General features: G+C 47.4%; 1 protein-coding gene across 4 annotated transcripts in view; it reads right to left on the minus strand.

Annotated features, from left to right (window-relative positions):
* Positions 1-10,438: 10,438 nt before the first annotated feature.
* Positions 10,439-24,015, minus strand: part of COL27A1 (collagen type XXVII alpha 1 chain) — a 145,558-nt gene continuing 131,981 nt past the window's right edge. For 3 of the 4 annotated variants that reach the window (XM_082622906.1, XM_082622905.1, XM_082622904.1), the window contains 5 exons: positions 22,193-22,258; positions 21,155-21,323; positions 20,005-20,114; positions 13,472-13,690; positions 10,439-12,437 (listed from right to left, as the gene is read on the minus strand). In XM_082622906.1, coding sequence (XP_082479032.1) covers positions 12,291-12,437; positions 13,472-13,690; positions 20,005-20,114; positions 21,155-21,323; positions 22,193-22,258 — 711 coding nt within the window. In that variant the 3' untranslated portion in view covers positions 10,439-12,290. Of the gene's footprint in view, positions 12,438-13,471; positions 13,691-18,320; positions 19,387-20,004; positions 20,115-21,154; positions 21,324-22,192; positions 22,259-24,015 lie in introns of those variants that run through there. The other variant, XM_082622907.1, reaches the window with a different exon arrangement.

Raw genomic sequence — 24,015 nt, forward strand, 5'->3', positions numbered from 1 at the left:
TCACGCATCCTACAACCCTCTCGCATTGACCCTCCTTGCTTTGAAAAACCTTGCGCCCCAGCCAGCTAACGAGATGGATTTGAGACAAGTCTAGGTCTCCCATCTTCTGTGTGGACACCTCCTTGATTAGTAAACCTTTCCCTGCTCCAGACTCTGACATTTCAGTTTGGCCTCACTGTGCGTGGGGCGTACGAACTTGGGTTCAACAACAGAAACAACAGAAAGAGAAGAGTTAACGTTCTCATTCTTCACTCTCAGCATAAAGGCAGTAAGTTCTTGCCACATCATCTCTTGCTTCCCAATAGTACTGAGAATCCATTTTTTGGTTTTTTGCAACGTGTATTTGATTTACAAATAGGCAGTATTTGCAAGAGTTGCACATGGTAGCTGAGAGATATTTTGCAATATGCAATCATTTGTATTCCTCTTAAATTCATGTGTAGGTAGATGGAACACACATTAGGCATGAATCTGATTCTTGATATCAGCAGCTAGAGGTTGAATGCTAGCCTTGTGAATAATTTACAGCTTTATAAAAATTTTGAACAAGACTTAATCTATTGATTAAATGTCCAAAACTTAAATTGTAAAGAGTCAGCTTTATTTAAAAGTTTTGATTTATAACGTTTAGGTATTTAGACCAATGGTCTTTGGGCCTTCCTTTGTTCGTGCGAAGAAATGCTAGGGTTGCCTGTGTGGGGGAAGGGTGAACAGGGAGGGCCAGGAAGGAGCAGGACTCCGTCGTTTACCTGGAGCAATTCAGCTCTGGCCTAACCTGCATGCCTCTTGAAGCAAAACCACAGACAGTGAGTGCGATATACAGTAAGTCCCCTACATACGAACCTTCAAGTTGTGAACTTTCAAAGATGCGAACGTGCGTTCCAACCATGTCAGCCCTGAGTGAAATTGCAGCTTGCCCTCCGTCTCCTATTGCTGACGATCCTTCAGCTCTACCATGTCCCACCTCCTCTCCCTCCTCCAGTCAGTAGCTCTTCTTGCCTGTTCACTCGATGCCAGCCCCTGGATGCCAGCTGTTGTACTGTACTACTGTACTTTTCAAGGTACCATACTGTAAGATTAAAGGTGTTTATTTTTTGTTTGTTTTTTATGTATTATTTGTGTGAAAAGTATTATAAACCTATTACAGTACAGTACTATATAGCCGATTGTGTTAGTTGGGTACCTAGGCTAACTTTGTGGACTTATGAACAAATGGAACTTAACGAACATGCTCTCTGAACAGAACTCATTTATATGTAGGGGACTTAGTGTAATACAAAATATATACTTGGTCTCTATCTCTACCTCCCTTTCCTGGCACACAGCTCATAAAACTCTTGGGCTCTCCAAAGTGATACTTGTCTTTTTTTATGCTAATAAGATGTCTCTTGGGTGGGGGCTCCTGGATAGACTCAGGATGGGAGCTGGTTACCAGGGGAACCAACTTTGTGATTAGAGGGTTAGAACTTTCAGCCCCAACCCCTCACCTCTGGGAAAGGAACTGGTGCTGGAGATTGACCTGGTCAATCACTGACCTGGCCAATCACTGACCTGGTCAGTGATTTAATCAACCATGCTCACGTAATGATGCTTTCGGTAAAGTGCTAAATGATGGGATTTGGAGAGCTTCCAGGTTGAGGAACATGTGGAGGTGCTGAATAGGTGGCCAATCCTGTTGCCAGAATCTTGGCTCTCTGTGCGCCGATGCCGAACAGAAATACGGAGACAGAGATTTTGGAGGATAAGAGAGATGGCTTTATTCCTTTGCCAGGCAAAAAGGGAAAACACAGCAGGCTAGTGCTTCAAGAAGTGTGCCCCCCCTCCTGGGGAATTACAGGGGTTCTTATAGGTGGAGTTCACAGTCCTAAGTGAGTGATAAGGATCAAAATGGTGAAGGTCTTGCATTCTTCTTATTGCATTATTTCAAAACAGTCACCGCTGGCGTCAGGCAAACCGGTAACTGGGTGCGTTTGTCTCTGGGTTATCAGCCTGTGACCTTCTTTCTGAAATGCAAACAGCTACAAGGGGTGACTTGCTACAAGAGTGTGTAGGGAGAATAAACACTAGAATTCCCAGAGAGAGTTAGGGAGTGATTTATGCAGGACATAATTCACACAGAGAGTTAGGAAGTGATTTGTGCAGGATGTAATTCACATAGGGGCTAGCTTTATGAAGTACAGATCTAGTTACAGATACTACAGATTAGTAACAGTTAAAGTAAAGCTAAGAGTGATTAACTCTTTCAGGCCCATTTATTTCTTCTCGGTTCCCTTTACTTTCCTTGTTCTCAGGAGAAGAAAAACTTCATTTCTATTTTAGCTGCAATCCAAAGAGGGCGTGGAAGCTCCATGCCCTTTCCCACATACCTTGCCCTATGCATCTCTGCTATCTGACTATTCCTGAGTTGTATCCTTTTATACTAAACTGGTAATCTAGTAAGTAAACGATTCTCCTGAGTTCTGTGAGCTGTTCTAGTAAATGGCCAAACCCAAAGAGAGGGTTGTGGGAACCTCTGATTTACAGCTCATCAGTCAGAAGCACAGGTGACAACCTGGATTTGTGATTGGCATCTGAAATGGGGACAGTCTTGTGGGATTGAGCCCTTAATCTGCAGGATCTGATGCTAACTCAACTCTGGTTAGCGCTGAAACCGCGTGCCCCTAAAACTGAGTTTCCTTACTGAGTTTATGATTAATCTCTCTATCCAAAATTTTATTTCCTTTCTTGTGCAGCCCCTGTTCCCCTTGGGATTGAGGAGTAACAAAGAAAAGGGGAGACTGAAAATGAGCAGGATCCTGCAGGGTCTTCCTGGGTACAAAAGCCTCTTCATGGCCGCTGTTTCTTTTTTTCCTTTAATATTTATTTATTTATTTATTTATTTATTTATTTATGGCTGCACTGGATCTTCGTTGCTGTGCGTGGGCTTTCTCTAGTTGTGGCGAGCGGGGGCTGCTCTTCGTTGTGGTGCGCAGGCTTCTCTCGTTGCAGAACACGGGTTCTAGGTGCGAGGCTTCATTAGTTGCAGCACTTGGGCTCAATAGTTGTGGCTCACGGTGTCTAGAGCACAGGCTCAGTAGTTATGGCGCATGGGCTTAGTTGCTCCGCGTCATGTGGGATCTTCCCGGACCAGGGCTCGAACCCATGTCCCCTGCATTGGCAGGCAGATTCTTAACCACTGCACCACCAGGGAAGCCCTGTCCCCTGTTTCTTGCTTGCTGAAATGAAGGACCTTCCTAAGCCTTCCCCGAGTTCCAAAGAGGAGGCTCAAGCAGTCCTCTTGAAGGAATGTAGATAACAATCTGATACGTATCTTTGAGTGCTTCTGCAGAAACTAAGACCTGCACCCAGGTGGAGGATGGGGACTACATGCTGACCACAAGCATGTAGACCCCAAACTAGTTGGAACCAGAAGGCTGATGATAGAGATTCCTGAAACATCCCCCTGTTACCTCACCATCAACCAATCAGAAGAAGGTCTACAAGCTGATCATACATCCTGAGACCCTCTCCCCTAACACTTTCTTTTAAAACCCTTGCCTGAAAGCCATTGGGGAGTTCCAGTCTTTTGAGCATGAGCTGCCCATTCTCCTTGCTTGGCACCTGCAATAAACGCTGGACTTTGCTTCACCACAACCCGGTGTCAGTAGATTGGCTTTGCTGCACGTGGGGCAAGTAGACCCAAGTTTGGCTCGGTAACAGTGTCAGAACTCAACGGAAGCGTAGGACACTCAGTTGGTGCCTGGAGAGTCAGAGAACTACTTGGTGTCAGAGAAAATCCACACACTTGGTGGCCAGAAGTCTAGTGAGCAGAGGAGAGAGAAATGAAAGTTTTCCCTTACAGTGAGTAAGAAGAGTGCCTCCCCTGGGAAGGAGTGAGTGGTCCTCACTGTCCTCAGCCTCAGGCTGCCCCTTGAGGGGCTTCTCACTCTCCTCCCAAGAGGCTAGCCAAGTAGTTTCTCCAAGCACACCCAGCACTCACCCTGACACAGTACAATTTCCTCTATCTTCTTACTTTTTTTTTTTTTTTTTTTGCGGTATGTGGGCCTCTCACTGTTGTGGCCTCTCCCATTGCGGAGCACAGGCTCCGGACGCACAGGCTCAGCGGCCATGGCTCATGGGCCCAGCGGCATGTGGGATCTTCCCGGACCGGGGCACGAACCCGTGTCCCCTGCATCGGCAGGCGGACTCTCAACCACTGCGCCACCAGGGAAGCCCCTATCTTCTTACATTTTAAGGATGCTTTAGTACCTCCATGATTTGAAGTCTTGGGCAGCCCTCCCCAGCCTGCCTATCTGTCCCTGGCACAATGTCAAGAGCAGTTTGGCAGGAAAGAGACAGAAAAGCAATCAGGGCAGTGTAGGATGCCAGTAAAGAGTTGTCCTGGTTCTACCACTTGCTAACTGTGTGTCCTTGGGCAAGTTACCTAACTTCTCTGTGCCTCAATTTCCCTACTTGTAAAATGTGGATAATACTAATAAACTCCACTTCATTGGATTGTTATGCATATTCAATCAGTTCACATTTAGACGAACTAAATATCAGATGAAACAAACTTGCTTCTAAGGGTCCTTCTATTATAATAACCATCACCATCTGTTTAATGACAAGCTGGGGTGGTGAGGAAGGAAAGACAGATTCCTGCATTATATAAATACTTCAGTGATTGCAGGTTACATCCTATTTCTAAAGACATCAAAATGCAAAACTATGTCTATATTAGATTCAGGAAAATAGGATATTTTCCCCATTAGATACTTGAGAAAACCAGTGGCCCAGAAGGGTAAGGTAACAGGGTGAAAAGATGAGGTTTCTATAATTAGGGAAATGCATCATTTTGAAATGATTCGCTTTCTGAGAAAACCACTTTATACAGATTTCTGGCCATTTTATAAAAGGCCAGGGCTGAGCTCTGTGTCTGACAACTAATTCATGATCTTATCTACGTGAGCAACCATAAAAATACACGGGCACAGCAAAAAGTCCAAATTAGGAACTTTGTGTCTGGGCTGAGGAAATACCGAAAAATATTTGCTCAAATTCAAATCCTGTTTTGTGATCTTGGGCAACTTATATAACCTCTTTGGACTTTAGTTCCCCCATCGGAAGAGCCAGGGTGATAAAACTTGCCCCTGAGGGTTGTGCATGAGATGAAGACGGATTACACTCAACACGGCTCCTGGTTCATGGAAAGTGTGCAAGAAATTGCAGCCACTATTATTTTGAAAGGTGCTATTAAGGGTTGAACCATATGAAACTGTGGATTTTAAATTATTTATTTATTTATTTTTATTGAAGTTGATTTACAAGTTGTGCCCATCTCTGCTGTGCAGCAAAGTGACTCAGTTATACACGTACAGACATTCTTTTTTTATATTCTTTTCCGTTATGGTTTATCACAGGATATTGACTATAGTTCCCTGTGCTATATATTAGGACCTTGTTGTTTATCCATTCTAAATGTAATAGTTTGCATCTATTCCCCCCAAACTCCCAGTCCATATCTCTCCCTCCCTCCGACCCCTTGGCAGCCAGAAGTCTGTTCTCTATGTCTATGAGTCTGTGAAACTGTGGATTTCAGAAAGCAGTTGAATATCATTCAATTTCACCCGGTTCATCCAACTATTATGGAACAATGGCCTGGTCTGTGGTTGGCCAGCAGGGAAGGGCATGTCACTCCCATTTTCCTGGGAGAAAAACTGAGGCCCAGAGAGACAGAATGACCCACTCAAGGCCATGTCACAGTCAGGAAGCTGAGACCAGAATCCACCTGCCAGCCTCTCCCCTTCTCGCCCGTCCCTCTCTCACTTTCCCGGCACCAGGCTGCTGGTCATCATGAGTTGTGACTGGCCCTGGCTGGGGCTCACTGTGGACAGAGTGAACACAGGCCTGGGGTTTCCCCTGGAAGGCCACCGTGGCTGTTTCAGGACACTGGGTTGTGCAACGGGAGATTGGGAGCTGTGGGGCTGCCAGCTGGGGAAGAGCTGCCTCCTGTCCCTGACAGATTCCTACTTACCCTTGCTGGGAATGAGCTGGCCCAGCTTCAGTGGCTTCCCCAGCCAGGTCACAGAGGCCTCCTGGAATGGAGGCCGGACTGACACTGCTGAGCAGCACGGTTCTAACATAGCCCCTCTTCTCCGTCCCCTCTGGCCCTTTTTCCTGACTCTCTCACCTTCCATGCCTTCAAAGCTGCTGACTCTCCAGAGCCCCGAATGGTGCACAGACCTCTTTCCTGTCCTCCCAGCTCAGCCAGCTGCCTCTGGACAGCTCCACCCCAGTGCCCCATCACAGCACAAACTTAACCTGGCCAGTGCAAACCCTGCTCTTCTGTGCAAACCTGTGGCTTGTCCCATTCCCAGCCCAGTACTCCAGGCTTCCCCTGACCCTGTGGCACCACTTTGAACTACTTACTGCTCCCCAGATACGCGGTGCTACCTTTACTTCCAGGCCTTGGCAGGTGCTCTTCCGCATCTGGCTAACCTCTATTCATTCTCTCTCAGCCTTGGCTTCTGATGGTTCATTTTTTTTTTTTTTTTTTTTTTTTGCGGTACGCGGGCCTCTCACTGTTGTGGCCTCTCCCGTTGCGGAGCACAGGCTCCAGACGTGCAGGCTCAGCGGCCATGGCTCACGGGCCCAGCCGCTCCATGGCATGTGGGATCTTCCCGGACCAGGGCACGAACCCGCGTCCCCTGCATCGGCAGGCGGACTCTCAACCACTGCGCCACCAGGGAAGCCCCTGATGGTTAATTTTATGTTGACTTAACTGAGCCATGGGGTACCCAGATATTTGGCTCAACATTCTGGCTGTGTCTGTGAGGGTGTTTTGGAGGAGATTAACATTTGAATGGGTCGACTGCAAAGCAGATTGCCCTCCCGCATGTGGGCCAGCCGCATCTAATCTACTGAGGGCCTGAATAGAATCAAAAGGCCAAATAAGAGAGAATTCCTCTGGCCTGACTGTTTGAGATGGGTATCAGTCTTTTCCTGCCTTTGGACATGAACTAAAACATTGGTCCTTCCTGGGTCCTGAGCCTGCCAGCCTTTGGATTGGAACTACACCATCCGCTCTCCTGGGTCTGGAGCTGCAAATCTTGGAACTCATCAGCCATCATAATCATGTGAGCCAACTCCTTATAATAAATCTCTTACACACACACATGCTCACATACACATACGTTGTATTGGTTCTGTTTCTCTGGGACCTTGATTATAGTGTCACCTCCTGACTATCCTCCCCAAGCTGACACTGGGCTCTGTGGTGCCCCCTTTTTGCTTCCCTAACCCCACACTTGGCCTCCTGATCTCCGGTTTCCTAACCCTTAACCTCACAAGGTCCAGCCTCTCTAGCTGCCTCTGCCAGACTCAGAGCCCCTCAGACAAGCTCTCAGATCCATCATAACTCCAGTGCCCACACATGGCTTGACAAAAGGAAGGTGCTGCTGATAAACACGTGTCAAGGAAATAAAAATGGAAGTTCTTGCGGGGAGTCCTTCCACAAGATCGAGTGCCTTCGACATGCTGTGCTCTGCAGCTACAGCAGAGAACAAGCTACATCTCCTCCCTCACAGAGCTTCCTATGGGGAAAACAGACATTAAAGTGATTGCCTTTCTCCTTTGCAAAACGGGAAGCATGATGGAACAGCTGGGCAAATTCTTTGGCTGTGGTGATATCCGGCAAACCCCAGGAAATGATTCAGGAAATGGGCCATGCTGCCTCAATTTCATTTTTGATTAACTGTCAGTCAAAGAAATTAAAAGAACATTCTCATCTCACTTCCAAGTTGTTGTTTGTTTTTTCTTCAGCGTCGGAAAGTCATTTTCCAGATTAAGGAAAGAGTGCAGGGTCATGATTCTTGGTACTTGAGCTTGTACTGGAGTCTTCAGGGAGGCTTGTTAAAACGCAGATTGCAGGGCCCCTCGGGGTTTGTGATTCAGTCGGTTCGGGAAGGGATCGAAAATTCTGTGCTGGTCACCAGCCCCTGGTGCTGCTTGTACTGGTAATCCCAGGGCGCCACACTGAGAACCACTGGCCTCATGCACGTAACACTGCCGTCAGCGGTCTTGGGGCTGATCACAGCTTTGTCTTGGCCTCACCAGGTGACCCCGGGTACTTCGGTGGACTTCAGTTGCTACCTCTGTCAAACAGGAGGGTGGACTTGGAGGCATGGGAATCTCCAAGCTCTTCCAGACCATGAATCCTGGGCTCCATGGGTGGAAGTCTGGAGCCACCGCAGGGCAGCGGCTCCCAGGGCTCACTGTCTGGGGTAGGTGTCAGGGTGGGGAGGGTAGAGAAGATGCAGCTGCCTGTGGACTGATGACCTAGAAACTTACAGCTAGTTTTTTTTTTTTTATTAATTAATTAATTTTTTGGCCGCGTTGGGTCTTTGTTGCTGTGCACGGGCTTTCTCTAGTTGTGGTGAGTGGGGGCTATTCTTGGTTGTGGTGCCTAGGCTTCTCATTGCGGTGGCTTCTCTTGCTGCGGAGCACGGGCTCTAGGCACGCGGGCCTCAGTAGTTGTGGCTCGCGGGCTCTAGAGCACAGGCTCAGTAGTTGTGGTGCACGGGCTTAGTTGCTCCGCGGCATGTGGGATCTTCCCGGATCAGGGCTCAAACCCGTGTCCCCTGCACTGGCAGGCGGATTCTTAACCACTGTGCCACCAGGGAGGCCCGACAACACGTTTTTAAAACGTGGCTCAACTGCTCGTGATTTCTTCTTTCTCTTAGATAAGAAGGGCGGAAAAGTTCTGATTTCTCCAATGTCCCAGGGGAGGAGGAACAAGCTAAGGAAGAAAGTACTCTGAACCAAGAGTCAGGAGATACGGGTTTCAGGTCCAGCAGGTATAAGTATGTCCCAAATATTGAATGGGACATACTTATGCTAAAAACATATTTATTGTTTATCCGAAATTCAAAAAATTTTTTAAATTTATTATTTATTTTTGCTGTGTTGGGTTTTCGTTTCTGTGCAAGGGCTTTCTCTAGTTGTGGCAAGCGGGGGCCACTCTTCATCGCGGTGTGCGGGCCTCTCACTATTGCGGTCTCTCTTGTTGCGGACCACAGGCTCCAGACACGCAGGCTCAGTAGTTGTGGCTCATGGGCCTAGTTGCTCCGCGGCATGTGGGATCCTCCCAGACCAGGGCTCGAACCCGTGTTCCCTGCATTAGCAGGCAGATTCTCAACCACAGCGCCACCTGGGAAGCCCCCCGAAATTCAAATTTATCTGGGCGTCTTGTATATTTATTCACTAACTCTGGTTAACTCTGTCTCCCAGATTCTCACTCACTCCTTCCAAAGCAGGTATTGTTGGGGCCTCTTTCAGGAATCTCACAGGTAAGAATTGTTCCTATTGAAGCACTATCTTTAATCACCAAAAGATGAAACAACCCACATGTCATCAATGGAAGAATGAATAAACAAGATCTGGTTTATCTATACAATGAAATACTATTCAGTCATAAAAAAGAATGCAGTAATGATCCATGCTACAAGGATGAACCTTGAAAACATTATGCTAAATGAAAGCAGTCATTCACAAAAGGTCATGTATTGTATGATTCCATTTATATGAAATATCCATAGTAGGCAAAGCCATCGACAGAAAGCAGATGAGTGGTTTTCCAGGGGTATGAGCAGGCGGAAATAGGGAGTGATGCCTTCTTGGGTATGGAGTTTCCTTTTGAAATGATGAAAATGTTCTGGAAGTAGACGGTGGTGATGGTTGCCCAACATCGTGAAGGTACTAAATGTCATTAATGGTCAGTTTTATGTTATGTGTATTTTACCACGTTAAAAAAAAAAAAGGCTCTCATGTTAACCTCAGTATACCTCCTCCCTGTGTGTTATTGGTTGAATTGTGTCCCCCCAAAAGATATGCTTCCCCGTTACCTGTGAAGGCAGCCTTATTTGGAAATAGGGTCTCTGCAGATGTAATCAAGTTAAGATGAGGTCATTAGGGTGAGCCCTCATCCAATATGACTAGTGTCCTTAAAAATAGATGGGATTAGAGACACACAGGGAGAGCGTCATGTGACTACAGTGGCCGAGACTGAGGTGCTACCCTGCTAGCCAGGGACCGCCTGGCGCCTCAGGATAGAGTAAGGAAGTTCTCCTAGAGGCATCGGAGGAATCGTGGCCCTGCCAACACTTGGATTTCTAGTCTACAGCACACTTCCAGCCTCCAGAACTGGGAGAGAAGGCCCTTCTGATGTTTTAAGCCACCAGGTTTGTGGACAGCGGCCAATGGGACCCTACGGGACCCACTCTCTCACTTTTAGGGCCCCCCCTACAAGGCGCTGTATCTCTCCCTCCCCCCTCCTTTGGGGGGAGCAGCATAAACAGGGCATCCTCTAAGCCTCTTCCCCTGACCCCCTCAGCTCTGCCAGAAACTTCCCTCCGGCCTTTTCAAAGAAGCACACGGCCACAGATGTGTCATTCCATTGCCTCAGTTTTAAATATTTATTTAAAATCCAGAAGGGAAAAGGAGAAACGGAACCCACTTGGGTTTTAACACATTGACACGTGGACAGAGACATGAACAAGGACAGCAGAGAAACCCAAGAACAAGACAGACGCCAGGACAGAGGCCAGGTGGAGACTGGCGGCTGGGGAGACCGAGGGCTGAGATGAGGCCCGAGCTGCTACAAAAACACACTTCCAGGGAGCGTGGAGGCGGGCGGGGTGGGGGAGGGAGACAGGAAGTGGGGGGGAGGGGAGGGTGGGCCAGAGTGAGGTATTAAATAATGAAAATCGAATCCAATTCCCAAAGAGACACTTTTGAAAAAAAAAAAAAAGACACAAATAGACTTTCACATAAAATTTCCCCTTCTACAAAAATAATTCCATCGTTAAAATGACCTCAAAATCCAGCCTGGACGCTGACTGGTTCGCTGAGGCGGGACAATTCAGATTACCCAGAAGAGCCCTGCCACGCTGAACTCGGAGATTCCCGTAATAAGCCTTTCTCCTCAGCCCACGTTTATACTTGGAGCTAATGGCGCTGGGTTTCTACAGAACTGAATGACAATGAAAAAGCAAGAGTGACGACTCCATCTTGGAAGGACAAGCTCCAGGAAGGGAGGACCTCAGGGGATGGTCTGTGGCTTCATCATGAGATGGGTCCATATTTACATGCCACCTCCAAGGCCCGCCCTGACCCAGTGCCATTCTCCTAACTGGTTTCTTCAAGGTCAAAGCTGCAAGGTCAGGACTCTCCAGTCTAGATCATACCCTCCAAGACACACCTAACTTCCCTCCAGGACCAAGAAAGGCCAAACTAAAATCCTTCATCCTCAGGCCTCCCCCTGCCTTAAGAGGACAAGCATTTCAAAGTCCATAAGTTAAAAGGTAAATCTTTTCTACTTCTGTTTCTGGTTGTTTTTTGTTTTTGTTTTTTTGCTTTGCTTTTTGTTTTTTTTTTCCTTTTACCTTCTTCTCCCCCCACTCCTTAACAGATTATGCAATGAGCACAAGGGTGATGCTAGGAAAATTTTTTTAATTCCCCAAACTTTGTCATTTGGAGGAGAGAGAAAAACGTGGATGATACCCCACATCCAAATGTTTCTTCAAAGTCTGTGGCAAAACTGGTAGCACCTTCAGAATCTTAAATAGGGTTTTTTTTTCCTTAAAAAAATCACATACACTACGAGACGATTGTGAGCACCAGCGATTTCACAGTGGGAGGTAGCAGACGTGGGCACCCCCAGCCCCGAGGATCTCACCTCTCCCTCTCGGCATCCGTCACTTCCCACCACCTGGCTGCTCTCTCTCACCTTCTCACCTCTTTCCCAGGTGAAAAAAAAAATAGTAACGCACCTTCTTTGTGTTTGTTTAAATAAAATATATATACTTCTTTCTTTCCTTTTCTCCTTTTTTCATGTCTCCTCTCTAATATTGCACATCAAAGCTCCCTGGCAGGGACCAGCTGACGAGATGCCCCCTTCCCTCAAGCTGGCTGGAACGTGGGGCTCTTTGGGAAGGAAGCTGGGCAGGGAAGGGGGTGGCCGCAGAGCTGGGAGACAGGCCGCGGGGCTTCGGCGGGTTGCGGGCCCAGCTTGCTCTGGCTGGCTCTTTGGTTGGTCTTTGGGGCTGGGCTGGGATCAGTCGTTCCCAAGGATGCCCCGTGCCCTCCTACCCCTCAGCCTCTTCTACTGGGCAGACAACAGCTGGGGTCTGCTCAAGGATCCTTGGGCAGGTGAGCTGCCTCTCCTAGGGGCGCCCCTGCCCTAGGTACCCTCCCTTTGCCTCCTCCTCCTCTTCCCTCCCCCTCGAGGCCGAGAGGAGCCAGGAGGTCAGAGGTCAGAGGAAGCACGCAGGTCCAACTTCGAGGCGGTACTGCTTCCCTGATGAGGCAGGAGGGAGGTTGTCCACGCCGACAATGGGCAGCTGCTGGGGGTCCTGGGTCCGGAAGGTGAAGAGTGTCTGATGCCAGCGGCCATCCTGGACCTGCGGGTAGAGGGAAAAGGGGACATGTATATCCATCGTAGTCCTCATCATATATCAAGTGCATTTCTCCCTCGTCTTTCTTCACAATTTTTAATGTCCACGTGGCATTTCACTGTTTCAGTGGCCTGTATTTGTCCATTGAGATTGCTTCTGCTATTTTGATTCTTAAAAGAAAAGCGGTCATGAGTATCACTGTAGCTAAACTTTTGCGCACATTCTTAATTATTTCCCTAGAACAAATTCTAGAAGTAAGATTTGCGGGATCAAAGGATAGGTACATTTGTAAGGCTTTGGATATATATTGGAAATATACATGTAGCTGCTGTTCGGAAAGCCTCTACCAATTTAGTTTTAATTTTTCCAAATAGCTTTGTGTGAGAGTGTTGGTTTCCCCTCATCCTCAGTAACACTGTGCATTACTGGTTTTGTCTAATTTTTTTTTTATATTAGGACCAAGGATTTATTCCACAATATAAACTGCAACCTTTGATACAAGTTACCAAAAAAACAGGCGAGGAGGGAAGGAGCAAGGAGAAAGCCAAAATACAGCTGTGGCAGGTACTTACAGAGCAGCCTCTTTTCTATGTCACTAGGTCTCCAGTGACACCAGAAACTAGACGTTTGCGTTCTGACATCAACCAGATGCTAATTTTGTGAAACTGGTTTTTTGGATGACTTTCTGTCTCCCTCTTCCCCTACAACCCACCCTGTTTTAGGCCTCTGAAGACAACCAGAATGTTAAGAGAAGAAATTAGCCTGGCAGGGCAGGGGCAGAGAGGAGTAGGGTTGTATCCTTCTATAAGCAGCCTTGTAAATAAGCACAGCATCTACCGGCTGGTAGAATCTTTACCAGCCCAGACCTTCCCTCAGAAGTTTCCCAGGGAGAAAAGTGAATCAAAGCAATTTTATAAAACTCAAAGGTAAACATTATATGTATCCTACTAATATACTATAGTATAAAATTGTTACTATGTAAGACCACGTTTTTCTACCTGTCTATGCATGAGGGGCCTGTAAGGGGCCCCAAGACTTACCTTGCAGCCATCCATTGACACTTCCGGCCTGAACTGACCCCCGGCTTCAAAGATCTGCCCGTTCCAGGCCCGGAAGCGCACAGCCTGCTTAGCTGGGGTCTGCCTGGTGCCCTCCTGCCACACGGTCATGTTAAGGCAGTGGATGGTGATTTGCTGTGTCACCTCAGAGCTTAGCAGGTGCAGAAAATTCATCTGGACCCGGCTAATGGCAAACTCCACCTGTGGAGGAGATACAGCAGTGAGGCAGGGGGCTGGGCTGCCCACAGCTCTCAGAATTCCTGACCTTCCTCTGGAAGGTCCAGGGATAAGCCCCTTCCTGGCAAGCAATTCCCAGCCATGCTCCCAGAGCTGTACTCACTCGAAAGAGAGAAAAACTGAGGTCTGTGTGAGCCAGTCCCACAGCCAAGGAGTAACAAGGAAGGGAAAGAACTGAGGTCTGCCTGATTCCAGCCAGAAATGCAAGGGTCCTAATGCACCGTATGGGAGGGGTCTCTGGAGCTGAGCTGGGATACCGAGGCTCACAGAGGAAGAGGATCTTGCCCAAGAGTGAGAGGCTCTTAGTGGGCAGTGGAAATGAGAAGTGCCTTCCCCACGTTTCTAAGGCCCAAGCTGCAGGCCGGGTAGGGTGAGGCAGCTGGAAAAGGCAGACCTGACAACAAACAATAGGACAGGGTTTAGGGCTTAAGTGGTTGTACAGTAAGTCCTGACAGTTGGGTTTTCTCTTTTTTTCTGGTGCAAGTGCCTGACCTAAGCTTTGATTGCTGAGGCATCCATTCAAAGAGGCATCCACTTCAAAGACAGACTATCTCAAATAAATTCCTTGCCAGCCACAGGACTAGATAAAGAGCCAGGCCACCTCCAGGCACTGAGGCTCCTTTGTTTTAGAGCTCTGGATTGATTTCAATAACTGACCATTTGGGCTACTTGTTTTTTCTCTCCCCATGCTTTAAATTCTGGCCCTTATATTTTAAATTCACCACTAAAGAATGAGCCTGCAAAACCCTAACACACCCCCACCCCAATAAAAGCAGAACCCCAGGCCCACGTACTCTCTCTCTCTCTCCCCATGACCTTGTAGTGTGGCCCCAGGTGGGCTGTGCAATTTCCAGGTCCTGTAAATAATAAAACTTTAGTTTTGCAAAGTTTCCTGATGGTTATTGCTGAAGGGCAGCCCTGCAAGGGCTGCTCCAGCCACAACACTGGTTATTTATAGGCTGAGACCAGCACACAATGATTGGTGTAGTTGGCAGGACTGCAGGACTGCCCTTGCAATCAATGGATGGGATGCCCTTTACCTGCAACTTGCTTACTAACCACCTAACTCAGGTGGGTATCACCATCTGGGGAAGGAGCACTGCTTGCTGGGGGTCTGTCTCACTGCTAAGTGCTTTTGCATATTGCTATGGTATCCAATCCAAAAAGTCACGGCTGCCATGATAATCCAATGATCTCCCCAGAGCAGTGTGATCAAGGCCATAGGCTCTAACTAGCCACTGAGACCACTAATTATAAAGGCCTTAATTGACTATTAATGTGAGTAAGGGTCCTCCATGCCTCAAGGGAAGAGTTAAGGAAAGTGAACTGGAGCACAAGGCTAAGTCACTGCCCAAGGAAAGGCTCTTGGCTGAAGGCAGGAGGGAAATATTCCTGTAGGTGAGGATAGGAGACCTCCACCTATGACCACTGAGTTGGTGGTTATGCCTGGACCACATGTCATAATCCAGAAGAGTGAAATAGCCTTGCAAGTGGAAACCAGTGGACCTCCAGAAGGAAAACACAACAGAGATCTATGGTTTCTGTGTCAAAACTTCACTCATTACTGTCATTCTTCATCCCTGACCCAATGGGATATTATGGGTCCCATCCCTGGTGTGATGTTACTAAAAAAATTAATGGGCAGTGACCACCTAGAGGGGTGGGATAGGGAGGGTGGGAGGGTGGCGCAAGAGGGAGGAGATATGGGGATATATGTATATGTATAGCTGATTCGCTTTGTTATACAGCAGAAACTAACACACCATTGTAAAGCAATTATACTCCAATAAAGATGTTAAAAAAAAGTATTGGGCAAATATAAATGGCCTAAAAATCTGATGCCAGCACCTCCTAAGAACCCTGAGGAGGCGCACCAGCTCCTTGATAAATGCAAAACCCCATGGAAGCATCCTGGGGGTATACCAACATGCCAAGGCTCTGGTACGACACTAGAGGCCTAAGGGCTTTTCCCAAAGACCCCGTGCATATCATGCTAGTGGAAGCAGACCTCAGTCCCAGAGAGGTCTCTTGGAACACCCTGGGAAGGAAAGCAGTGAGCTATGAAGACGGTTCACAGTGATGCCATCCAAAATTTTCCAGTAACAATACGTCAGTTTAAGATAACAGGAGAAAATCAGGAAGTAGAAACTGAGATAAAAAACTATACTTTAACTGAAATTCAAATTTTTCTTAAATATTTTATGTAGCAGGAAGGAGAGAGGGGAACTAATTGGCTATTTTGGTATTTTTGTTTGTTTGTTTGTTACAGGCTCTCAATTGTTACTCAAAGCTGCCAAAATTCGGGCTTCCCTGGTGGCGCAGTGGTTGAGAGTCCGCCTGCCCATCCAGGGGACACGGGTTCGTGCCCCGGTCCAGGAAGATCCCACATGCCGCGGAGCGGCTTGGCCCGTGATCCATGGCCGCTGAGCCTGCGCATCTGGAGCCTGTGCTCTGCAACGGGAGAGGCCACAACAGTGAGAGGCCCGCGTACCGCAAAAAATTAAAAAAAAAAAAAAATCTGCCAAAATTCAACAACTGGCCAATACTTCTAAAGACCCTAAAATCCATAATTTTCTTAAAGATCCATCCGGGCTATATGCTTGTTTCCTCAGCCCCCGCGGCTTTCGCCTCGGCAGAACTAAGAAACACACCTTATAAGGCGTCCCTGCTGCCAAGGGAAAAGTTGACGGGGTTATCCAGGCATCTAGCATGAGGAAGAGGGAAGAGGGAAGGCAAAGGCCCCTAGAGCCACTGATATTCTACCAGGGCCCTTATTCTTTTTGGATGTTTACTCCTGGCATGGTTGCATCCTTCCATCACAGTGATCACTGTTAAGGCTCACAGTGAATGGAAAAGATTAAGACGAGGCCCATCTCCTGCTGTGCAAAATTGGCATGGTCCAGTGGGTTTACCATTTCCATGGTCGTGGTGATCTAAATGACCCCTCTTCATTTTCAACTCTGAAGAGGCCCCATTTGACCCAAAGAATTATTATTATTTTGTTACCATGACTGCCAAGATGCTAGTCCTGCTGATGGGCAGAGAATTATTTTTATAGCACACTCCCCTAATTATAGGGTGGTACTACCACATTTTATTGGAACTGCCAAAACCATACAAAAGGCACTAACACTCCTGGAAGAAAATTTACATTTTTTTCTCTGTCCCTTGAAGATTAAATCTTTGAAATGGAAACACCCCAGGAGGTAACTAAAACTCTACCCACAATTGCCTGAGGCTGAAGAAGAAAAATGAGGGAGAAGAGGCCTCTTAAATACAAACTGCTATAAAAGTTCTTACTCAAAATCTAGTCCACAGTCTCTTTAATATTACTTGTCAAGAACAAATACACATCTTAAAAGTCATCTCCACAAACACTAGTAAAAAGCGTTAGCCACTGGAGCAGGTAACTTTGTTCTGCCTGTCAGACACAATTTGGAGTCAAATGTTATTTAGAAACTAGTAAGTTTTATATTGTTGTATCTGATTCATGGCTAAAATTTTGGAGTGGAAGCTATAGCATCTCAGTGTCTCTGTGTGTTTATGTAAGTCTCTGGATGTATATGTGATTTTTTTCTTTCTCTCTACCTCTGAATGGTATTGCCAAAATTAATTTGTAAAAGACCTCTGTTTAACTGGCTTAAAAATAAGCACTCATGAATTAGGTATTCCTAAAACTCAGAAATATAGAAACGAATCCAAATGTTTTTCAAGTTCACATGATCTGGGATAATCTTTGGTAAATAAAAGCCAGTCTAAGTTTGTTTTAATTAAAATAGGTATGTCTTCATAGTTATCAGCATTATATATACTGCAGATAAATAACTTTACAGGGTTTACTAGTCAAATAAAACCATGTTATCTCTATTATAAAAGAAAATTAGCTTGGGATGATGGCCGACTTTGTCTACTGTCTAATGAAGTTTTTGTAGGTAGTTTAAGCATATTGTCACGAGAGAGAAAAAGAATTTTACCTTGTGTGGTCAAGTTGGCTAAAATTGGACTGTTATTATAAGAGGTTTTTTTTAAAAAATAAGCTTTAATATCAATAATGTGCTTATGTAATTTTCTTCATCTGCTATATGGACAAAGTTTTCTTGGAGTATTGGTCTGCTCCTGTTAAGAGATTATGAAAAGTTTTTCTTTACCTTTTAAGTAATCTGGCTAGAAAGCAAAGATTTTGTGTTTTATCAAAATAATTACCTGTGCTTCATGTTGCCTTAATGAGGTCTTCAGTTACCTAGAAGACACAGTCTTCTCAATATCAAAAGAGCTAAGTTTTCTCACAACTATGTAACCATCTGTATTTGCTTTTAAAATCTTTTGTCACTTTGGCTAAGTAGATAATTAAGCATTTTTTCATAATGATCTGTGATTCTATTTAGTCAAGTGTCCAAAACTTTTGACATTTTTGACAGACTTCCCAAAATCAAGTTCTAAGTGAAGACTTTTTGACTTGGAAGTAACTGGGGTTTTCCAGAGGATCGTTGGAACATCTCAAAAGATCCATCTCTTTCCTTATAAAAAGAGAAACATTAAACTAATTAGGCTTATTTGATATGTTAAATCACATGGGAAACATTGTCAAATAAGAAATACACCTTCTCTTTATGGATATCCTTGAATGGGTATATGTTATTAATATGGTGTTGCAGAAATAATATGAAATTCCTAGAAGTCTGATATGTTATATTATCCATCTATAACTCCAGCTATCATCTTAAAATGTTGTGTGTCACAGAAATAACCAAATTTCCTTGTCAACTGCATCATAATGAACTCCCATGAGATCTTTAACCATAGGCATTTAAAAATGTCATTCTTTTGTCAGTCTTTTATCATTTATAATTATTGTTTTACTCCGATGCCTTTGCAAAAGTGCTTCATCTTCAAGGAGATTCATGGAAAGGACTCTGACAAGTACAGGTTTCTGATAACTTTTAAGTCATACCATTGAATGGGTAAGAATTTATAGAACTCTAAGGAAAAACTGGATTCATGAAACTGCTAACAAAAGATCAAGATCAAGGATCAATTACATAGGACTGAATGAACTGATGAGGATGATTATAACTTTTTATGCCTTTTTTGGAAACACTGGCAGTTCTTTAATCTCTGTTTCCACATTTAAGGAAAACTTTTCTTTTAAGCTAGCAATGAATTACAGCCATTTGGTGAAGTACACCTTTGTGAACAAAGATGAAACAATTGCTGTTTCTCCCTACCTGATCCTTCTAGAATTCAGAAGTTCTTGGTGAGTATTCTCATGGCAGTATAATTATTTGCATAAGTTCAGTGAGAATATATTCTCCTTGTAACAGGACACAATTGGAAATACTGGTTATCACCAAGGCTATGAATGGAATGTCATATTTGAGAGAGACATAAAGAGACTCAGATATAGATATGACCAGATCACTTAAGGAACTAAAGTTGACTTTATGGAGCCAATAAAGCCCCTTAGAAAAATCAGCCTGTTACCTTGATTACAGGGTTCCCAGCAGCCTTACCAGGTGAGTAAGGAAGGTCACTTCCTGGCAGGTACAGGAATCTCAGGATATTTTGAGGACTTTAAGAAGAGAGAAATTCACCCAAGTCTATAGGTATTCCAGGCGAAGTCTGATGGTAAGTTCTTGGCTTGGCTTCCTAGCCTGGAGAGGCTTTTAAAAGTTCCATCTGAGACTCGTTATGAAAGGTTACAGCAAAGCAGCAAAGAGCCTATGTTAATCACTCTTCTTGCTGCACTTATGTAAATAATCAAATTTATTGAAACTAGACTTAATTTGCAAACAACTTAGTTTTTCTATGGTCATCGTTAATAGAAATGGGGGTGACAGTACAGAGAAAATTCTCAGCCCGGAGACTGGCACATGGCAAGCGGGCACCAAACGTGAGTTACATATTTGCATATACAACCCTGGAACACATATCCCAGGTGAGCGTCACACTGATTTATTTTGTGCTGATGGTCATGGCTGTCCAAGCCAGGCCAGCTTGGCTAACTCTGCCATTTTAGATATTAGGCAGAAAGTTCTATTTGAAGAAAGAACCATTAGCATCACACAACTCAAAAGGGTTTGGAAACCATGGATTTTGAACAATTCATCCCCAATGTACAGATGAGGAACTGGGATTCAGAAAGAGGAGATGACTTTCTCAAGGCCATGTAGCAAGATAGTCAAGGCTCAGTCCCAAACCTGGGTGGGCTGTGGTCCAGGGCAGGGGGCAGGGGGGTGTAGAGAGGGCCATCCAGTGGGGGCTGGGGAGCAGATGGGTACCTTGGAGGCCGTGATGGGCTTGAGACACGTCTGTCCACCATGTGTGAAGTTGCAGGAGACTTCGATGGTGTCGGACGAGCAGCCAAGGTTTGGATCCACCCAGTAGGTACCTGCAGGCAGCATGGGATGGGGGTGGTATATATATATATGTGGGGAGGAACCTGGGGCTTGGTTCTGCAGGTGGACCCCACACCCTGTGACCCGCTGAGACCCAGTTGGACATGAAGTCAGGGAGGGTGAGCAGAAAAGGGATTCTATGAGCCGCAGAGATGGAAGGAAACTCTCTGGGCAGAGCTCACAGCTGGCAGAGTCCCCGGAGGGGCCACATGGTGGAGCCCTTGCCTATGTCGCTATTGGGTAGCGTCCATTTTACAGAGGGGACAACTGAGGCTGAGAGAGGCTGAGTCACTTGCCCAAGGGATTTAGGGATTGTTTAATTGAATGGTTTCGCCGCCAAGGCTAGTGATCCTCCTAGAGCTTGGTGGGAGTCAGGGCTTCTCCCCTATCAACCAGGCACTTCTGCTGGCACTTGGTTTCCCCTTTGGGTTTCCAAAGGAGCCAAAGGCCCCAGAGCTAAAAGAGTAGGACAGCCGGCCACTCGTCCACCTTCTTGCTCAGCGGAGAGCAGGGTGGCTTGCGCAGCTCACAGAGCTGGTCAGAGGCAGGGCTGACCTTCGAACTCCGGTCTCTCTGCCTCCAAAACTGTGGTCCTTCCACGGCACCACATCAGCTCACAGAGAGAGAAGAGACTTGGATGAGGTGCGGATAGAAAGGGGGAATCCTGGCTCTGCAGGGAAGCTATGATGGGGTCCCCTCCTGGCCCTGGGGGCTTTTTCTGCCACAGCTCTTGTCTCATTGCACGGAAATGGGACAGCTTGCGGATCTGTGGGCTCTGGAAGGGTGGGACCATTCCTCTGTGTTTCCCTCTATATCCCCACACCCCAGGAAGCACAAGCCCTTGGCACATCGTGGGGCTCCGTGACTGTCTGTTGAGTGAATAAATGACTGCCTCCCCGAGGACAGAAACTTGGCCCAGTGGAGTGGAGACTCTAAGGCACCATCCCCCCAGCTCCTCCCGGAACCCCCTGCCCCGCCCTGCCCCACCCCTGGGGCAGGAAGCCCTCGCTTGAGACCCCACAGGCCCTCGTACCATCCACCATCTTCTGTTCACAGTCCATGAGGTCCCGGCAGACCCGGGCGGGGTTCTCTTTGGTGCCCAGGGGCGTCTTAATGCTCTGGATGAGGTTGCTGAGGTAGTGTAAGGTTTTAAAGATCTCCCCTCCCTGGTCCAGCACCAGCCGGTCCGGATGGCTGTAACCCTGTCGTGGGGAGAGAGGGTGGCCATCGGCCTCTTGAGGTCCTGGCCTGGCTGGAGGTCCGAGCCTCCAGAGCCCCAAGTTCTTGCTACTGAGGAGACATCCGAGTTCCCAGCAGGAGCACACTTGGGTCTCCCTCCACTGAACAAATAAAGAAACTGGGGACCAGGGACAGGTGGGGACAGATCTGCCAGGAGGGCCTGGAGGCTTGAGAGGAGTAGAGGGTCGGCCTGGTTCCTGTGCGGAACACGAAGGTCCCCATGAGCGAGGCGTCAAGGGAGTGGTCCCAAATCCCTCGGGAAGGGGTTGGTGAAGGACTTTCCACTGACCCCCAGAATGGAAGGAAGATAACAGGCCTTTCCATCTGCCCTTCCCCCTGGACCATGAGCCCTGAGAGAGTCACCTCTCCCTAGCATCCTGCTCAGGGCACAAATGGAAAAGTCTGAAGGTCTGAGCTGGGAGGTAGTGAGTTCCCCATCGCGGGAAGGAGGCAAAGCAGCCAAGGGCACTCCTGACAGGGCTTGACTAGAGGACACCTGAGGCCCTGATCAGCCTCATATCCTGGGGCTGACTTGATCACCGGCCAGGGTCTTAGCAGAGCCTGTGGACTGACAACGAGCTTCCTGCTCCTGGCAGGTTGTGGGACTGAACCGCGGAAGCTGCTGTGGGCTCTGGACCCAGCTGAGCATCTCTTCCTGACTCAGGAGGAAAGGGCTCTGGAGGAAAGAGAAAGGGCTCAGGCCCGTTTCTGGCCCCTGCTCTGGCCATGAGTCACTCAGTGAGGACCACGTGGAGGGCACTGACCACACATGGGCCATCATTTCCGTTTCCCGCAGGAAGGGGCCCCACGTGGGCAGGGCCCCTGGTGGTACCTCTGCTCTCAGTGCTCCACTAGTGTCCATCCACGTCTGGAAAGCTGCCCCAAGGTCATCTTGTTGCTGTGCAGGGAGAAGACAGGGTGTATCTCCTGGTCCCCACACACCCACCAAGTGGGCGCTCCAGGGTCTGAGCAAGAGCCCTCCCACCCCACCGTCCCCGGCGGGATCGTGGCCAACAGCATGCCTTCGGTGGAACTCTGGCCTTCTTCCCCGTGCAAACAGGCCCTTCCGCTCCCTTCCTCCAGGCACTTCCCTTGTGCTCCAACACCCTCAGGATGAAGTCCAAACTCCTCAGCATGGTTATAAGACCTGGACTGAGTGCTGCAGTCTCTGGCCCTGCCTCTCTTCTCTCTCCCACATGTGCTCCGTGCACCAGACGCATGATTGTACTTCTAAGTTCCTAAGTACCATGCTCTATCTAGCCACTGGGCCTTTGCACATGCTGCTCCCATTGCCTCTTCCCTCCCTCCACCATCCCATTTACTATTCCAGTGGTACTCATCCAGGGGAGACGCTGCCCCCAGTGGACATCTGGCAATATCTCGAGACTTTACGGGCTGTCACAACTGGAGGAGGGGATGCTCCTGGCATGTAGTGGGTGGAGGTCAGGATGCTGCTAAACATCCTACAACGCACAGGACGATCACTCATAGCAAAGAATCATCTGGTTCCAAATGTCAACAGCGCTGCCGTTGAGAAACCCTGCCCTACGCTCATCCTATAGACGCCAGCTGCCATGGGAACTCTTTCGTGACGTTTCTGCCCCCAGGCTGGGTGTGGACCCCTTTCTCTACATTCCCACAGTCCCCGTGTCTCCCCTTTGGCTTGCACTGTAATTGTCTCGCATACACTTGTAGCTCCATCCCTGGCACTGGGCTTGCCAGAAACATAGCCATGGTCTTGCCATGAAAATAGTGAGGGGGAGAATCTGACAGTGAGTAAAGCACAGGATTGGGGTCTGGGGCCAGGACTCTGGAGGTACTTCTCCAGTTCAAATCCCAGCCTTGCTACTTACTAACTGCACAATCTGGGCAAGTTGCTTAACCTCTCTTTGCCTCAGTTGTCTCATCCTGATAATGGGCATGACAATAAAACCCTCTCAGAACTGTTGAGAGGAATAAATGAGTTAATACGTGAAAAGCACTTATAATGCTGTCTGGCATGTAACAAGCACTGAATATATTAGTTATTATTCGAAAAAACTCAAAACCCTCTCATTTCCCATTTTTTCAGAGGGAGAAGGTTTTTCTTAGATCTCTTCACTTCCCCCTAGCTGGCTTCCTTACTGAATGAAGAAGGAAAGGTGTAGGGGGAGAGGCCAGGGCTGTCATTCCGTTTTTGTGGGCGAGGCAGAGGGATGGGCGGCGAGCAGCAGAGAGGGGAGGAGAACAGGGGCTCCGAGCAGCTCCCGGCCCAAGGGCTCCTCCCCCATTCAGTCCTTCCCCTTGGCCGCTCCGGGGAACGCTGTCAGGGCCTGCTTCTAACAGTCAGTCATCACCGTGGTGAAATGGAGACGGACTTGTCAGAGGGCTTGGGAGGGGGCCATGCCTTCATACAGGCCAGGGTACCCCCCAGGGAGGAACACAGGGGCCTGACCTGCAAGCTTGTCCAGCCCTCTTTGGACTCAGAATCTGAGCTGGAAGGACTCTGCGATATTATGATTTATAATAAGAAATATATATTTGGTCTTCAATCCCGTTCCTGGCACAGAGCTCCTAAAAGCCCTGGAATCTCCTGGAATAGGGTATCTTTTGCTATGTTAATGAGGTGACTTTTGAACTGCTCAGTTAGTAACCTAAGGATGGGGGCTTGTGGTT

Source organism: Mesoplodon mirus, assembly GCF_964341445.2.
Source record: "Mesoplodon mirus genome assembly, chromosome: 1".
NCBI classification, from domain to species: Eukaryota; Metazoa; Chordata; class Mammalia; order Artiodactyla; family Ziphiidae; genus Mesoplodon; species Mesoplodon mirus.